The sequence below is a fragment of the Polypterus senegalus genome, chromosome 2 (assembly GCF_016835505.1).
Source record: "Polypterus senegalus isolate Bchr_013 chromosome 2, ASM1683550v1, whole genome shotgun sequence".
In the NCBI taxonomy this organism is placed as follows: domain Eukaryota; kingdom Metazoa; phylum Chordata; class Cladistia; order Polypteriformes; family Polypteridae; genus Polypterus; species Polypterus senegalus.
The window spans coordinates 17,662,673-17,679,363 of record NC_053155.1 but is presented as its reverse complement, the minus strand read 5'-3'; the positions used below and the strand labels follow the sequence as shown (position 1 = coordinate 17,679,363).

At 36.8% G+C, this 16,691-nt stretch overlaps 1 protein-coding gene across 1 annotated transcript in view; it reads right to left on the bottom strand.

Annotated features, from left to right (window-relative positions):
* Positions 1 to 1,977: 1,977 nt before the first annotated feature.
* The window catches only part of LOC120524288 (olfactory receptor 10A6-like), a 30,808-nt gene continuing 16,094 nt past the window's right edge, over positions 1,978 to 16,691 (bottom strand). The window contains exon 3 of the mRNA XM_039746148.1: positions 1,978 to 2,943. Within this exon, the coding sequence (XP_039602082.1) occupies positions 1,978 to 2,943 (966 nt within the window). The remainder of the gene's footprint in view (positions 2,944 to 16,691) is intronic.

The window sequence follows — 16,691 nt, the reverse complement described above, 5'->3', positions numbered from 1 at the left end:
CACAGCGGATCCTAACCTAATCAGGATGACAGTATCACAGAAAGACAGATGAAGGCAATATATTCAGGTTATTGTCTCCAGGCCTATGGTGCCCCTGAGGCATCATGGGAGTTGCAGTTCTTTGGTCAGCCCTATTGGGTCCAGTTGGTGCTACCAGGGGGCACTGAAGGGACTAGAGGGCCCTACTAATTTCGGGACACCATAAGTACTTCAGTGTCTGCAATAAAAGGGGTCTTGTCCAGGTGAGTAGGGGCTGGGAGAGGAGATAGGCAACACACGCCTTGGAGCAGTAGCAGTTCACTGCAGAGAAGAGAGAAGGAGAATCCTTACAATTATCTTTGGAAGGTACTGTTTTATAATAAGTCCCTTTGTTTTGCACCCAGGACTTGTTTTATGTGTTCGTGTTTGAGGCTGTGTGCGCTCCCTGTCATTCACAAACTAAAGTACCAGGGAAGTCAGAAGCATTATAATTAGGCATGACAAAATACACACAGCTTGACTATAAAAATGTTTTCACAATATGAAATTTTCATAAAAGAAATGTACTGTGTGTTTAGTGTTACTTTTGCAAAATAAATTCAAGTCAGTGCAAAAAGTTTTAGCAAGTTTTAACATATATTTTTGTAGGCTTGTTCTTTTTTATTTAAAATATTAACATAACATATTTCCGTTGCAGTAACATAAGACGTGATGCATATATACGTGTGAAAATAATAACTCAACAAACATATAATATAAGCCAGCTCTAACCAAGTTTAAGTTTATCTTTTCATTTTCTGAATTAATATATCTATCATTGTTCCAACAATGGCAGCCCCATTATTTCCTCCTTGAATGCCTTACTGACCCATTAGCTGTGGTTTTTGGCTGGATCTATAAAGACCTTATGATGTAATATTTCCTTTTAAAAACAATTTTGACAGTTGACACTCTGCATGAAGCTGAGACTACTCTGTAGTGTCCCCTGCAGTTGAACACGCTCACTCACTGGCACAAACTTCTGATTTGACCAGAAGAGCAAGCACTGGGAATTTGGCTGCTTTTTCTCTTTCTCCTCCATTCTAGAGGTTTGCTGTTAAGAGCAATTCAAGATCCACTGCTGTAAAATGTCTTCTTACTTGAATGCACCCCTATTTCTGAATCAATATCAGTGAAAGATGTATTGATGTCATGAACACTCATTTTCGAAATCTGTGCCCAATCACGTTTTAGTATTTCAGGAAAACTGTTCCAATACAGCAAGTTTGTGCTTTAGTGGCTTTGATCTAATTGAAAATAATTATGTAGATGTAGTGGGGCATCTATAAAATAATGCAATTCGCTGTACTCATTCGAAAATGCAACTTACTAAATTAGATGTGTGGATGTGAGACACTTAACCTGTTGTTCAACCCCACTTTCACATACAGTGATGTTTATGTTGTGTGCCGTTGAACAGACGTTGAATAACGATTTTGTCAAAGTGCAAGTGCGCGGTTTTTCAATTCAATCTTAAAATTCCCTGCATTTGATGAAAGACATTTTTGTTTGGCTTTGTGTTTTATTTCACTTATGTGTTCATACAACACATGATACAAGGCCACATTTCGCATTTATAGCATTTTGTATCACAAAACTCAATAAATTGAAATATTGTCTTATGCCAATTATTACTATGCAATTTGGACTGAAGTTAAAATACGGGAATATGAAGAGACTGGTAAAAAGTAGCAGTTTTTTACCAATTAAATCGGACTCACAAGCTTGATTACCAATGACCATAGAAGAAACACCGAATGCAGGATCACATTTAGAAATCTGGAACCATGTAGCGTACTTCACTTGCTTTTGGCCTTCCTTTAGGTATTGTGTCATATTCATAACTACAAAAGCACCACTCTTTTCTGAAATATTGAAAAAGGGTTTTATATTGAATATATATGAACTCTCTACATCCCTAATAACCAACTGACTAATTGATCGACACTTTGACTTTACCTATATCTTTTGACAAATGACAAAAAAGTTGACATGTTTTTTAGCAGCTTCTTTTATCTTTTCATTTCTTAAACTGTAAATCAGAGGGTTCACCATTGGAAGCAGAAGATAAGTTAAGCTCCCAACAAAAATGCGTCTTTCATACGAGAAGCCATCCATTTTAAACTCTGCATATATGATAAAACCAAAAACATAGCATATCGATACCAAAACCATATGTGAAGAGCACATAGAGAAGGCTTTTGATCGACTTTCTCTTGTTTTTAGCTTTAGAACAGAGAGCAGAATTTTAACATAGCTCCACAATACATAAATCAAGGGCACGTAGTTAACAATAAGCGCTAACCCAAATAATCCGTCTTCTTGATTGGTAGCTTCAGCACAAGAGAGGGAAACTACAGCTGGATAGTCACAGTAACAGTGCATGATTTTATTAGAGGCACAGTAGGGCAGAAATGAAGCTAATATTGTGTTAGCCGCTGGGACCAAAAAGCCCAGTATCCAGGTTACTGCCAATATTAGAAAACATTTTTTAGTATTTATGATCACATTATAATGTAGGGGTTTCACTACAGCAATATATCGGTCATACGCCATCGCTGCAAATAAGAAGTTTTCTGCACCTCCAAAAGAAATAATAAAATACAATTGCACAAAGCAGCTGGAAAAGTTAATCTTATTATACCCAGTAAAGACAGCAAGAAGTTTTGGTGTAATTGAAATTGCTATCAGAATGTCTAAAAGGGATACATTACAAAGAAAAAAATACATGGGGGTGTGCAGCCTGTGGTCCAGTGAGACCAAAATAATGAAGAAGAGGTTAGTAGTTAATGTGATTAACAGCAGAACAAGGAACCCGACAAAGAGAAGCATCTTGTAGTCCTGAAAGCCCGGGAAGCACACAAGCTCAAATTCTGTAACAGTCAAAGGTGTTGATCCGTTCATTTGTATAACGATGAGATCATACTGTAAAAAACAAAAAAATGAAATTACTTTTCATGTCTTGATGTTATTATATCTAAAATACGTCTTCCAAAGTTAAACAATAAAATAATCTTTTGTCACTGTGTGCAGGCGAGCCTGCAAGTTTATGTGAATGAGCTGTTCACCTCCATTTAAAATCCTATTTTTCTTCCTCTTCAACTTTTTGTTGTTTTGTTTAAAATATGTTTGAAGACGCTCTCGCTTGATGCATTTCTGTCTAATTTACATTAACTGTAATCAAAGAATTGTGAGCAGCTTGCATTTTCTTCTGAGCTTTCACTTGCAATGATCAATTTTGCACCTCTGTCCCATAACACTTGTTCCTAAGCAGCCTCACCGACTGATTCACCCATGACAGTGTGCCCAAACACACCTCCCAACTCCATTATTAAATTTGCTGATAGCATCACCATCATGGTCCTGATCATCCTCAATGACGCAATGGATTAAAGAGGAAAAACATTGTGATCTGACATGGGGATGCCAGGAAAACAAACTCTTAATTTAATAACTGCAAAAACATATAGACAGTAGTAAGCAGGCAGTAGACGGCTCGTAGAGTGCAATGGAGGATATCATCAGCTTTACATTTTTTGATGTCAGGTATGAGCCACTTTGAAACACTCACAAGGTCAGATGCGAGCCTAGCATTTTTCCGGAATCAGCTCTCCCGTAGGTAAATCAAGATGTGTGACATTGCTGCATGCTACATCTCTCCTTAAAGAAGGGCTGACCACACACATCAAGTATTACTGCAGATTGGAACGAGACAATAATGTAGCTAAGACACTGAATTAAGAAAGCTAATATTTATGTAAAGTGCATAATCTGACAGGCAACACCAAAGAGAAGGCAGGATGTCATTCATAAATAACTGGAAAAGGTGGAAGAAAAGAATTTAACTATGCTAGCTATAACTGGCAATTATTAATTAAAATTTAAAAACGGTTAGCTACGTTACTTGTCGAAGACAGGTAATATAATACATTTTAAAATATTTCACATCTCTTCCTCTGTGTATCTTCCCGTGGCTGGCTGAACCTTTCTTGATGAGCCATAAAGTCTGCCTCTCAGCCCCTGTCATTTTGCGGTGTGTTACTCGCCTCTTGTCTCCTTTTGTACTTCTCGTCTTTGAATGCGACTCTCATTGTGTGTTCTACACTGTTACTCCTCCACTTGCACTTCCTCTTTCGGTCAATTAACCAAAGCCAAATCAATGAATAAGATTGCTCAGAGAGACTGAGCACACACACACACGCACACACACAGACCATTGTGTTTTGGTATACAATAGATTTTAATTTCCTAAAACATCGCTGTCAACATGCAGAATGTTGCTTATCAGATGAGAGAGTGTTTATGTCTGTTTGAATCACACACTTAATTTAGTGACACAAATGCTAAAACTGTCTTGTATCAACAGCACAAAATGGAAGGAGGCAAAGGTTTTAACTAAACAAATATTTTCAAATAAGGCAAGACTTTAAGTGCAATGAATAGTGATTGAATGTGCAGATGAACTGTAAGTCTGATGAATACCAATTATAGAGAGATCGGTCAACATTACAATTTAGAAAATTATCAAGGTTTTAACATAGGAACCTAAAGAACTATCCAGTTAAAGAAGAAGGCTGCAAACCTGCAAATAAGAGAAGGTGATTGAATGTGGATTGAAAGCTTGAAGCTTTTCTGTTTCCTCACTCTCAGTTTTCATGCTACCACCTGGTGATCCATGAAGTTGTTTGAATCCAACCGAGTGCACATAGAGAGAGCAGGGATAGGGAGATTGGTCAGAACTGAGGTAAGGATGATTGTAGCTAAATATAGAGAGGTCCTTGAAGAACACCTGCTTCAGAGTGCATGCCACCTCAGACAGGGGCCATGGTTCACCTTCCAGGATGATAAGGACCTAAAGCGCACAGCCAAGTCCACGCTGAAGGGGCTTTAAGACAAATCTCTGGGTGTTCTTGAGTGGTCCAGCCAAAGCCCAGACTTGAACCCCACAGACCATGTGTGGAGATGGCAGTTCATAGATGCTTCTCATCCAGTCTAACAGAAATTGAGAGGGTCTCACAAGAAGAATGGTGTGTAAGGATGGTAGAGACTTGCTAAAGAACATGCCAAAGGGACTCCTACAAAGTACTGAATGAAGGGTCTGAATACTTCTATGAATGAGAGATTTCAGTTTTTGATTTAAATTAAATTTGCAAATCTTTCTGAAAACCTGTTTTCACTTTGTCTTTGAGCTATTAAGTGTAGAGTGATGGCCAAAATGGTACATTTAACCATTTAAATTTAATCTATAACACAATAAAGTGTGATGAAAGTATAGGGGTCTGAACACTTTCTGAAAACAGTGTATAAATATAATTTTATGTATAGGTTTATTCAGTTTAAAATAATCAGCTTCCCTTTATATTATTTATAATTTAGGTTGTTGAAATGTAATTTATGTTTTCTTGTCAAAATCAAAATACTGTATATTAAATAATTGATTTTTTTATAGGGTAAATATTTTTTATTACTTAATCTATATTATATAACAGTTAATACTGCAAAAGTAATAAATGATGTTCCATATTTAAAAAAAAGGGAAACATTCTTAAAACTTTTGTGATTAAATTGCTACTACACATTTTATTTCTAATAAAAATTTTACATACCTGATTCATGTTCTTTATTTCCCTATGTAATGTCTTTGCGTTCGGCAAGGTTTCAATATACAATCAGAAAACCAGAAAAATAAAAATAAATGTGTGTGTTTAATAAAGCAATTCCTTATGATCCATTCAGATAAACTGCTTTCAAATACTGAGAGAGCCCTGTGCCAGCATCTATTAAACATGTGCAGGATTATCCCCTAGGGCCTAATGTAAAAATAAATAAATAAAATGTACGCAATTACTGTAATTACTTAAATCTCTGAGTGACATTACACCAGAGGCATACTACCTAACCAGTTTATATTTACAATAACTTGGGCAAATTAACCTTCAGAAGAACAAATATATATGTGTGTGTGTGTGTATACATACATAAAAAGTTTAAAGATTCAGTTTAAGGATTTTGAAATTGTTCAAAATGACACAAATACATACCCAAATCCCCATCCTGATAGATATCCCCTGTTCCCTTTGCAAACTTTCTCTCCATGTTTTCCCACACAGTCTATACTGGACTATTTTCTTCTCTTGACAGTCACTGGCGTCTCCTATCACTGACCAGAGGTTGAGTGTGGCCTCCTTGTCAGACCAGTTATCTTGTGCTTGCATCTGCCTTTACTCCCGAAGCGTATTTCAAGATTGTGCTGTAATATAACCATCCCTAAAAGTGCTGATTTTTGTATCAAACTGTCCTCTATGCTGGACAACTTCTTAACCATCAGCTCTAATTCTGTCAGTAATCCCCCTTATGTCTGGTTGGCTGTTAAAGGTACTATAAGAGATTTCACTATAAGTTACTCTGCTTTCTTAGTACAAGCACATCATTAAAAAATACATGATTTGGAATAATGTGTATCTGCTCTTAAAGAAAAGCACCCTCGAGATAGAGATCCTGACCATGAATCATTGATGACTACTACCAGATTGGAACCAAACTCCCTGCAGCTGCAAAAAGCAGATTTTGATATGTGCCAAGCTGAGTCACTTACTAGCACTTGAGCTACGTTGTTGCCAGGCATCTGCATCCATCTCTGCCATTAAAAATAATGCATGCACCACCTACCCTGACTCATTAAAATGAAATAAATCCTTTTATGAGTTTTTTTCAGATTTATTCCTATCCCTGCTCTTTGCAAGATGAAATATTGTCTTTTCTTAATAATTGACCCCTTCCCAGATTAAATAAGCTGAAGGCTGAGAGACTTGACTCTCCCATTATCAAGTAAAGGCTGAAATAAGTTCTGGACTCAATGAGAACCGGCAGAGCTCTGGGCCTAGTTGGGTTGTCACCTGAGGTTCTCTCCACCTTTTGGTGTCACCTTGAAACAGTTTACATGCATATGTTAACCCCTCAGTAAACTCAGCCTCAATTACTCTCCATTTAAAAGAGGGTAAAGACCCTACGAAGGGTACAATTTTCTGCCCATTTTTTTTTTTTTAATGAACACAAACATAAAATTGTTGGCTAAGCTTTTAGCGAGGTGACAATCTGTTATTTACACAGTGATTCTTTCAGAGCAGACTGGTTTTATTAATGCTTGCTAGGTAGCAAACAATGTCTGATGCCTTCTACATGTATGAGACTTTCTGTGGTAGGTAATGTACTTAGTTGAGGTTTTATCAGCATGGTCAAGACCATATATTCATCTCCTATGGCAGTTTTACTCACTAATTCAAAAATCTCTTGCCCTTTCTGAATTTTCAAAGGTGGTAGGCAGGGATGACCTTTTTCTCCATTGCTCTTCAATATCTCCCTTGAGTCCTTATCAATTACTTTGGGACGTCATCAGTTAATTACATGAATTACAATGTTTGGCTCCTACCATAAATTATCGATCTATACAGATGATATTTTGCTCTTCTTGGGGAATGCCCCAAGTGATCTGCCATACATTGTTAAATTATTTGATTCTTATAAATGTCTTTCATGTTTTATATTAAAGTGATCAAAATAGTTTCTTCTACCTCTAAATTTGCTTTGTAAATTTTGCTCCTGTCCTCCTTTCATACCTTTAGCTACGTCAATTAAATATCTAGGCATTGACAGGTTTAATTCACTGTAAGAAACCTTTACTCTCAATTATCTTCAAACTGTCAATATGGTAAGAGGGGCTCTGACTTCATGGTCATCATGAATATCTGAGTGACAGATTCATGATCAGATTTTTGATCCAGATTATTAAAATGAATAGGTCCCCGTGTCAATTTTCTTAGAGCAGTGTTTCCACTCCCTGTCCATCTTAAGCACTGCTTCAATGTATATCCACTTCTGCCTACCTCTCTGTGGATCAAAAAAAGACTTGCATTAAAAACACCCCACTGGTTCAAGACAAAGGTGAGGATGCTTTTCACTGTTGGATTTTGACTTATACTATTGGGCTTTTCCACTGTGCCCAGTATGGCAATGGAAGTCCCACCCTGCTGATCCTCAATCATGATTGCTGCTTGGGTCAAAAAGAGTATCTGTAACTTCTGTTCTCACCCTCCCCTTTACTGGTTTTAAGTTTAGGGCTTTCAAGATGGGTCCTGTAATCACTTACACATTAGAAATACAGTATGGTGCAAGGTAGAAAAGCATCTGATCCCTTCTCCAGCCTGGCACGCACAGTCTACTATTTCTTACAACACAGCACCATGCATTGCAGGTGATTCCATTACATTCCAGTCCTGGTCTAATAAATGTATTCTCACAACGGGTGATATACTGAATTTGATGAGTCAGGCCTCCAAATCTTCCAATCTCTAAAGAATTCCTTGTCTATCCCCACATCTTTCTTTATGTTTTATTTAAAAGTCAGATCTGTCTAAAAAACATGTGGTGTTCCAATCTTTATATTTCCATTCTATGTATAATTTCTCACTTACTCACTCCATCCCTGGACACAAACTAGTGTCTCCATTATACACAATGCTTTGTAAGGAATCATTATCACTCACTATCAATTAAGTCAAAGATTTTTTACATAGTCCTTCAATTTCATGGAATTTAGTTTAAAAAAAATGTCTCATTGGTATCAAGGAATCTTAATTATCAACAAACTTATCACCCATTTTTATTTTTATTATTTTATTTTTTATGTTACCTCCAATAAACGATAGACTTGGAGATTGTCAGCTGGCTCATATTGTCACTTTTACTTCATAAATACCCTTTTGGATTTGTCAGCGGTAAGGATTAATGGGGCATTTGGCTTTTACGTTGATAAGTGGCATATGGTGCCGTTGGTCCAAGCACAGGTGCACCCATGTCACAGCCACAACCCCAATCTTTAGCTCTTTTTAATGGTCTGATGATATGCTGTTCCTTTGTTTGGTGGTTCTTGCTTTAATGTAGCATGGGTTGGGTTGGATTGTGGATAATGGGTTTTAAGGTGTGTGGTAGGCACCGATCATGGGGTTTTACTTTATTGTAACTCCTTTCGGAATGTTTTATGTTACCATATAATGTGTTTCCTTTCATTCGTATTTCAATTAAAATTTGATCACAAAAAAAAAAAAACAGAGAAAAGGTGTCTCATGGCCAGAACAGAGACAGGGTAGACAGTGTACACACTTCATGGTATTATTTCTTCATCTGTACTTTTCTGTACAATGCTTAAAATGCTCAATTAACAGACTGCAGAGCTTTTAGTGATGTGCCAGCGATTGCAGCAAAATTGAATCTGCAGAGAACTTAGGATTTTACTAAAATCACTAGAGCTGTTTCTCAACCAGACCAATTCACAGAAATGATCCAGGTAGAAAGGCGTTCCAGGTGCTTGACCACCTGGTTCCAATTGCACTTCCTTGGGGGGGTTGAAGAGTTGTCCAGCTGGGCTGTGGAATCCATGCAGCACCCCCTGGCAGCCACCCCAACTCCCAACCAGTCTGTTGAGGACTCCATCTCTCATGGAGCCCTGCATGAGGTTAAGGCATCACCGCTGGCCAGGGAGGCTGCCACTAAGTGTCCCAGGGGAGGTATTGAGTTGCCCACGGTTGCCTACCCGGAACATATGCAGCAGGGCGTCTCGGCCGGCTGCCACAATATATATATATATATATAACTTCTCCTTTCCCTGTTCATCTCAACAGCAATTGTATGGCAGTGCAAATGTTGGGGAGTACAATTGACATCTGACAAAAAGAGTGCAAAGTTTAAATAGGAGCAAAGACAAAAAAGATAACTTTTTTTTTCCAACCACCTTAGATAACAATTTATCTTTACGGGACTGCAGGTTTTATCTTACAATATGTCTTTTCATCCCTCATCCTGGACTATGTTTAGCTTGTTACAGTTACACTTTTGACCAATCTAATTTTAATCTGGACTATTTCCTGAGAAATGTATGGGTCTGAAGGTGGCTTATTTAGTGGCTGCCAAATTGTTAGGGAGCAATCATCATTACTAGACAAAAAATAAATAAATTAAAAACTACCAAACCCAAATACTTGCTTTTAGCAAGTTTCAATATTACAAACTTTCATGCAAAACATAACATTTTCGAAAGCAAACTCAGCTGCTTTGCTCACCACTACCTGTTGTGATGTTATATATATGACATAATTGCAATTCAGGCCATTTTCAGAAAAACCATTGGAAATGTGTCTGGAAACACAAAACAAAAAATAAGACTACATTTAAAGCAAAGCACAAAGTCGTTAAATTGATATATTGCTTGCACAGAGAGAGAGAGATAATAAAATCGGGAGATGGCATGTAATTTTCTGTTCTGGATTATTGGCAGGATTATACAACTATTATGTCTGTGGCAGCTCATAAAGTGACATCAAAACAAACAACCATCTGGGCCACACACATAGCAATTTCTCCTTGCATTGCAGCAACAAACATCACAAAATGTAAAGAAAAACAAGAAGACTGCACTGTAAACAAAAAAAACATAATGATAAATAATTCCAACTTTTCTGAACTTAAAAACCATTATAAATCCACAAAATGCAGCCAGAAATCTTTAATTCATGAAAAATTCATAAAGTAAAGTATACATAAATATTTGCATCAGAATAAAAGGAAAGCAGTAGGAAAGGCATCAAAACTCAATATCAACACAAATGCTGAAATCAAAATATATTGCATTAGCAATTAAGAAAGATATTGAATATGTAATAAACATAGTCATCAATAAGCCTGTATTAAAATTTTGTACAAAGAAAACACTGATCTAATTATCACAGAACAAGTAAGTTCATAAATATTAAAAGATAAGAATATGGTACACACATACAATCTGTGGTCTGAAGAAAGATCAAGAGAAAAATTGTTACCAAATCTAATAGAGTAAACGGTCGTCACAAAAAATAGAGCAGCAGAAAATTAGGATGTTTATCCAGTGTTCATGTCTACAAGTCACAGTGTGATCACCACGTGTAGAGCATCATACATAAATGAATAGTCTTGTCACTTCTTCAGGGTGTTAATGTCATAAAGATACCTGAGACGATAAAGGAATAAACTAAGGCCAAAACCTAGCTGTATATCTTTATGATAAACTGAAGAAATAAATGAGCTGCAAAAAATTAACAATTATGATTACAAAATGGCTACTGCAAATGGTAGGTTATCTTTTTGCATTAACCTAATTTGTTATATGTGTGACCTTCATAAAACCAGTGTGTGACACAACTCAGGCAACTATTAGAAGAAAAAATAAAGCAGTTTATACAAGTTTGTGCAAATAATAATGTGAATGCTGCTCACATATTAAGTAAAGGCTAAGAATTGAAGATAGACTTACCTCACACAAGTCTAGGCAAAAAATTACTTCTGAACAAAGAACATACATGTAATAGAACTATATGGAAGAAATTTAACAAACTGTAAATAATGATCATAAAAACAGAAGATATACAGCAAGTAAATTTAAAAAAAAGAGAAGCATTTACTAAGAATCAAAGACAGTTTGATTGTTAACAAAGAATAAGCAATAATGTGTATTCACAAGAAGAAATAATAAAGGAATAAAACCAAAAGAGGAGTGAAAAATAATGAATATTCTTTACATGTGTGTATGAAATAAAGAGTAACAGACATTTAGCCAAGGCCTCAAACCTAAACCGTGTGCAGTTTAGATCAAACTGAACCGATGTTAAACTACTTGTGTTGGCTGTTGTCACGGATTTTCTCTTTATTAAATAATCAGTTTAAAGCTTTGGATGTTTCAAAAGTTCCTTTTTTTATACCAAGGAAACCCAGCACAATAACCTAAAACATGTTCAGAGTATGATCATTGTAATAAAGAGTGTAAAAAAAGTTAACACTTTAGTTTAAAATAAAAATTTGTAATATGTTGACCTTAAACTTTTAATAAGATTTTCTATAGTAAAGAAGGTTAATGACATTACCCACCATGTTTGTGGCTTGACCATCTTTAGTACTGTATATTTTACATCTATATTGAAGGGCTGTGGTGTCGTAAAATTCTGAAAAACAGAGTGGTTAACATAGAGTTTTTAAATGTTATTTTTATGTTCAGCAAAGCAATGAGGTGTGTCTTCCTGTCTGGAAATTCTTACATAAAGTAGTGGACAGAAGCACAACAGTACTTCAGTAGTGGAATTTGATCGATGATTTAGAGCAGCAGAACCAAATGTGATATTGAGGTGGTTATGCTTAAGGAAATTGCCTTACTATTTGTCTAACTATTCTCAATATGATAAGTTCATCTTTAGTATGCAGCCCCTAGCTAGCCACATGTCCTTCAGCATGGAGTATCATTCTCTCTCTGTAAACTAATACAGGGTGATCTAATGTCCCATACATTACTTACTTGTATATTCATGCACTATGAAGTCTTTGTCTAAGGACTGTCAGCATAACCCGATTAGTAATACAAGAATAACCTGCTTTTATTGGTGTGCGGCAAAGGTATTTGTGTTTAAATACATTTCTTATATACTACTGAAGTCTGAAGATCCTTTTTATGTAAGCTGAATATGGGTCAGGAGATTTTCACTATCATAACCATTGCAACTCCCTTATACCAACTGCCTTAATGTCCTCCTTCACCACTTCCATAGACCTCCTGTTTGGCCTTCCTCTTTTCCTCTTGTGTGGTGGTTCCATTCTCAACATTCTTTTCCTGATGTACCCCTCATGTCATTTTTGTATGTGCCCAAACCATCTCAATCTAGCCAATCTTGCATGGTCACTTTTCTGCCTCACTCCGCACTGTCCGTGCAATGCAGCCAAAGGGTGAGTGAGCTATCTTGAAGGCTTTTACTGGACGTACCTCGTTGTAAACTGAAATATACACAATAGAAACATACAGACATTTACAGGTGTACAATCAAAGACAATAAAGAATGGTTTAAAAAGCAATACATAGCAGACAGTGTACATTAAACAATAAAGCTTTTAAAGACACTTACAAGGCGAGTGATTTCCACGGTTGGATCAAGACAAAGAGAAGCGCGCAGACAGAGGTTCAAATTGCTGCGTACCACAACTAACCAGACAGAGGGGTTTGTATACCCTAAGGATACATTTTGGACGTGACCGAAAGAAGAGATAAAGGGGTCCCTACGTGAGACACATGGGGTGTATTGTATTCAAATGTTTATTATGGGACCTACGTGCTTTACGTGAGTTTCATAGACTTTTATAGTACCACTGTGAGTGTGGGACGTGACTGACTGGTGTGTTAATAAATGACAAGATGAAGGGGGAGCACAGTTCAACAAATAACAGTCTGAACTAACAAGATGTGGAGCAGAACAGTCATCAAACTGTCGTACCTGTGCTGTCCCTATAATATACTCATTTCTAATCCTGTATATTCCCGTTACTCCAAGCGAAACACATAGCATCTTCGCTGTTCGCTTCATGAACTGCTAAGAAACAACCTGACACGATTAAGAAGGTTACGCCTGACCCAAAAGTGCTTTTTGGTACTCTCAGGTCCCAAATAAAAGGAGCAAGTCAGAGTTGGGATAGGAGCAGGACAACACTTGTCTAGGAGGAGTAGAGGAGAACAGAGAAAGAAAAGAACTGGGTTACTGTGTTAAGTTTGTGAAAAAGCGATTCGCTGTACTTATTCGAAAATGCAACTTACTAAATTAGATGTGTGGATATGAGACACTTAACCTGCGGTTCAACCCCACTTTCACATACAGTGATGTTAGTGTTGTGTGCCATTGAACAGACGTTGAATAACAATTTTGTCAAAGTGCAAGTGCATGGTTTTTCAATTTGATCTTTAAATTCCCTGCATTTGATGAAAGACATTTTCTTTTGGTTTTGTATTTCATCTCATGATACATGATACAAGGCCACATTTCTTATTGGCAGTATCTTGTATCAATACAACAAAATATGGTCTGATGCCTTGAGCAAGGCCTTTAATCTGCAATTTCTCCGTTCTAGGTATGACATTAATCTGTATCTATGTAGGCCCTCCAACCTGCAGGGAAAACCTGGGGGTTGGTGGCAGAATTGGCACTCCAGCCACCATAAAAAACCTCACACTGTTCCACTCCATCTGAACTAGTGTGGTGCTGAGGTGTCACCTGTTGCATGGCTGCACTCGGCTCCTAATCTGGATCCTTAGTTGGTTTGTCGTATGGTGAGTGCGGCAATGCGCTATATCAGTGCCTGTTCCTAACCTCTATCTATCTGCTAGTTAGATTGACAATAATTGTGGAATATGAGGATACTGGTTAAAAGTAATACTTTTTTATCAAATAATTGGACTCACAAGCTTGATTAACAATGGAGGTGACCATTGAAAAAACACAGAATGCTAGATCACATTTAGAAATCTCAAACTGTTTAATGGATTTTTCCTTCCTCTACGTATTGTGTTGTATTCATAACTACAAAAGCACCGCCCCTGTATTATATGGCTATGAAATCTCTACCTAATTCCCTAATAACTAATTGACAGAAGGTATTCCCTTCAAGGTTAGGGTATTGACTTTTAGAAATCTGGAACCATGTAGCGTATTTCATTTGCTTTTGGCCTTCCTTTAGGTATTGTGTCATATTCATAAATACAAAAGCACCACTCATCTGAAATATTGAAAAAGAGTTTTAAATTGAATATATTTAAACTCTCTACATCCCTAATAACCAACTGACTAATTGATCGACACTTTGACTTTACCCATATCTTTTGACAAATGGCAAAAAAGTTGACATGTTTTTTAGCAGTCAGTTTTATTTTTTCATTTCTTAAACTGTAAATCAGAGGGTTCACCATTGGAAGTAGAAGATAAGTTAAGCTCCCAACTAAAATGCGTCTTTCATACGAGAAGCCTTCAATTTTAAACTCTGCATATATGATAAAACCAAAAACCTAGCATATCGCCACCAAAACAATATGTGAAGAGCACATCGAAACAGCTTTTGTTCAGCTTTCTCTTGTCTTTAGCCATAGAACAGAGAGCAGAATTTTGACATAACTCCACAATACATAAATTAGGGGCACACAGTTAGCAATAACAGCTAACCCAAATACTTCATCTTCTTGATTGGTAACTTCAGCACAAGCCATGGAAACTACAGCTGGATAGTCACAGTAACAGTGCATGATTTTATTAGAGGCACAATAGGGCAGAAGTGAAACTAATATGATGTTAGCCGCTGGGAAAAAAAGCCCAGTATCCAGGTGACTGCAATTATTAGGAAACATTTTTTTGTATTTATGATCATATTATAATGTAGGGGTTTCACTACAGTAACATATCGGTCATAAGCCATTGCTGCCAATTTGAAGTTCTCTGTACCTCCAAAAGAGACAATAAAATACAATTGCACAAAGTATTCGGAAAAGTTAATCTTATTATATCCAATAAAAACAGCAAGAAGTTTTGGTATAATTGAAGTTCCCACCAAAATGTCTAAAAGGGATAAATTACAGAAAAAAAAATACATTGGGTTGTAAAGCCTGTGGTCCAGTGAGACCAAAAGAATGAAGAAGAGGTTAGTACTTAATGTGATTAACAGCAGAACAAGGAATCCAACAAAGAGAAACATCTTGTATTCCTGAAAGCCTGGAAAACACAAAAGTTCAAATTCAGTAAGCGTTGAAGGTGTTGATCCATTCATTTTTATATCGATGAGATCATACTGTAAAAAACAAAAAAATGAAATTATGTTTCATGTCTTGATGTTAGTCAGTGTCTTGCAAAGATATACTGCAGAATAAATTTGAGTCAGCATATGACTTTATGATTCACTTAGGACTGCATGGCCTGCTCTACCTCCGTCGTAAGATTTGCTGATGACACCGCCATCACTGGCCTGATGACCCACAATGAGTGCATTTACATGTGCTTTAATAACCCAGTTATTTACAGAAACATGGTTTCTAAAATACCATGTAAACCCTTATCCCATAGAGTTCTCCACAAGTAACCCAGTTATATGGCCATGTAAACCCTTAATCTGGTTACAATTAAGGTTTTTGTAGGCTACATATTTATACTGCACTCTGTTCAACTGCTTAGCTTCACACACACTTTCAACAGTAGCGGTCACAGTTGGAAATGTCCACAAATAGCAATTTCCTGAGGCTAATGCTCGAGTGATCTCATTATTCTTTCTCCTGTCTCAATATTTCAGAATTTTTTTTGGGGGTCAAATTTTTATTGATAAATTAGAAAAGGAATCCAGTAAAACTTTTTGTACATTAAAAAAACTTTCAGGGATATTATGTAAGAACAAAATAAAAACAAATACCCTGTGATCGGCAACACCTGACAAAACACAAAAAAGAGTCGATATTTAAACTGACACACATACTATCCCCCCACACTGTAGCACAAGGCAAACTAAGGAAAAAGCATAATTGTTTGTTGATCAGTGGAATGTACAGTGTTAAGCTCAGGAGTACAGTCCTGGGAGCAGCACAGTAACACAGAATGTGTTTATCTACCCATCCATTATCCAACCCACTATATCCTAATTATAGAATCACGGGGGTCCGCTGGAACCAATCTCTACAGGATTTCATGCAGAATATTCCTCTGCTCGGCTGTGCAACTGAGGCCCACAAAGGAGTGACTTAACAATATACTTGATTCTTGCCTTACACCCAGTGCTTCTGGGATAATAATAGCACAAGTACA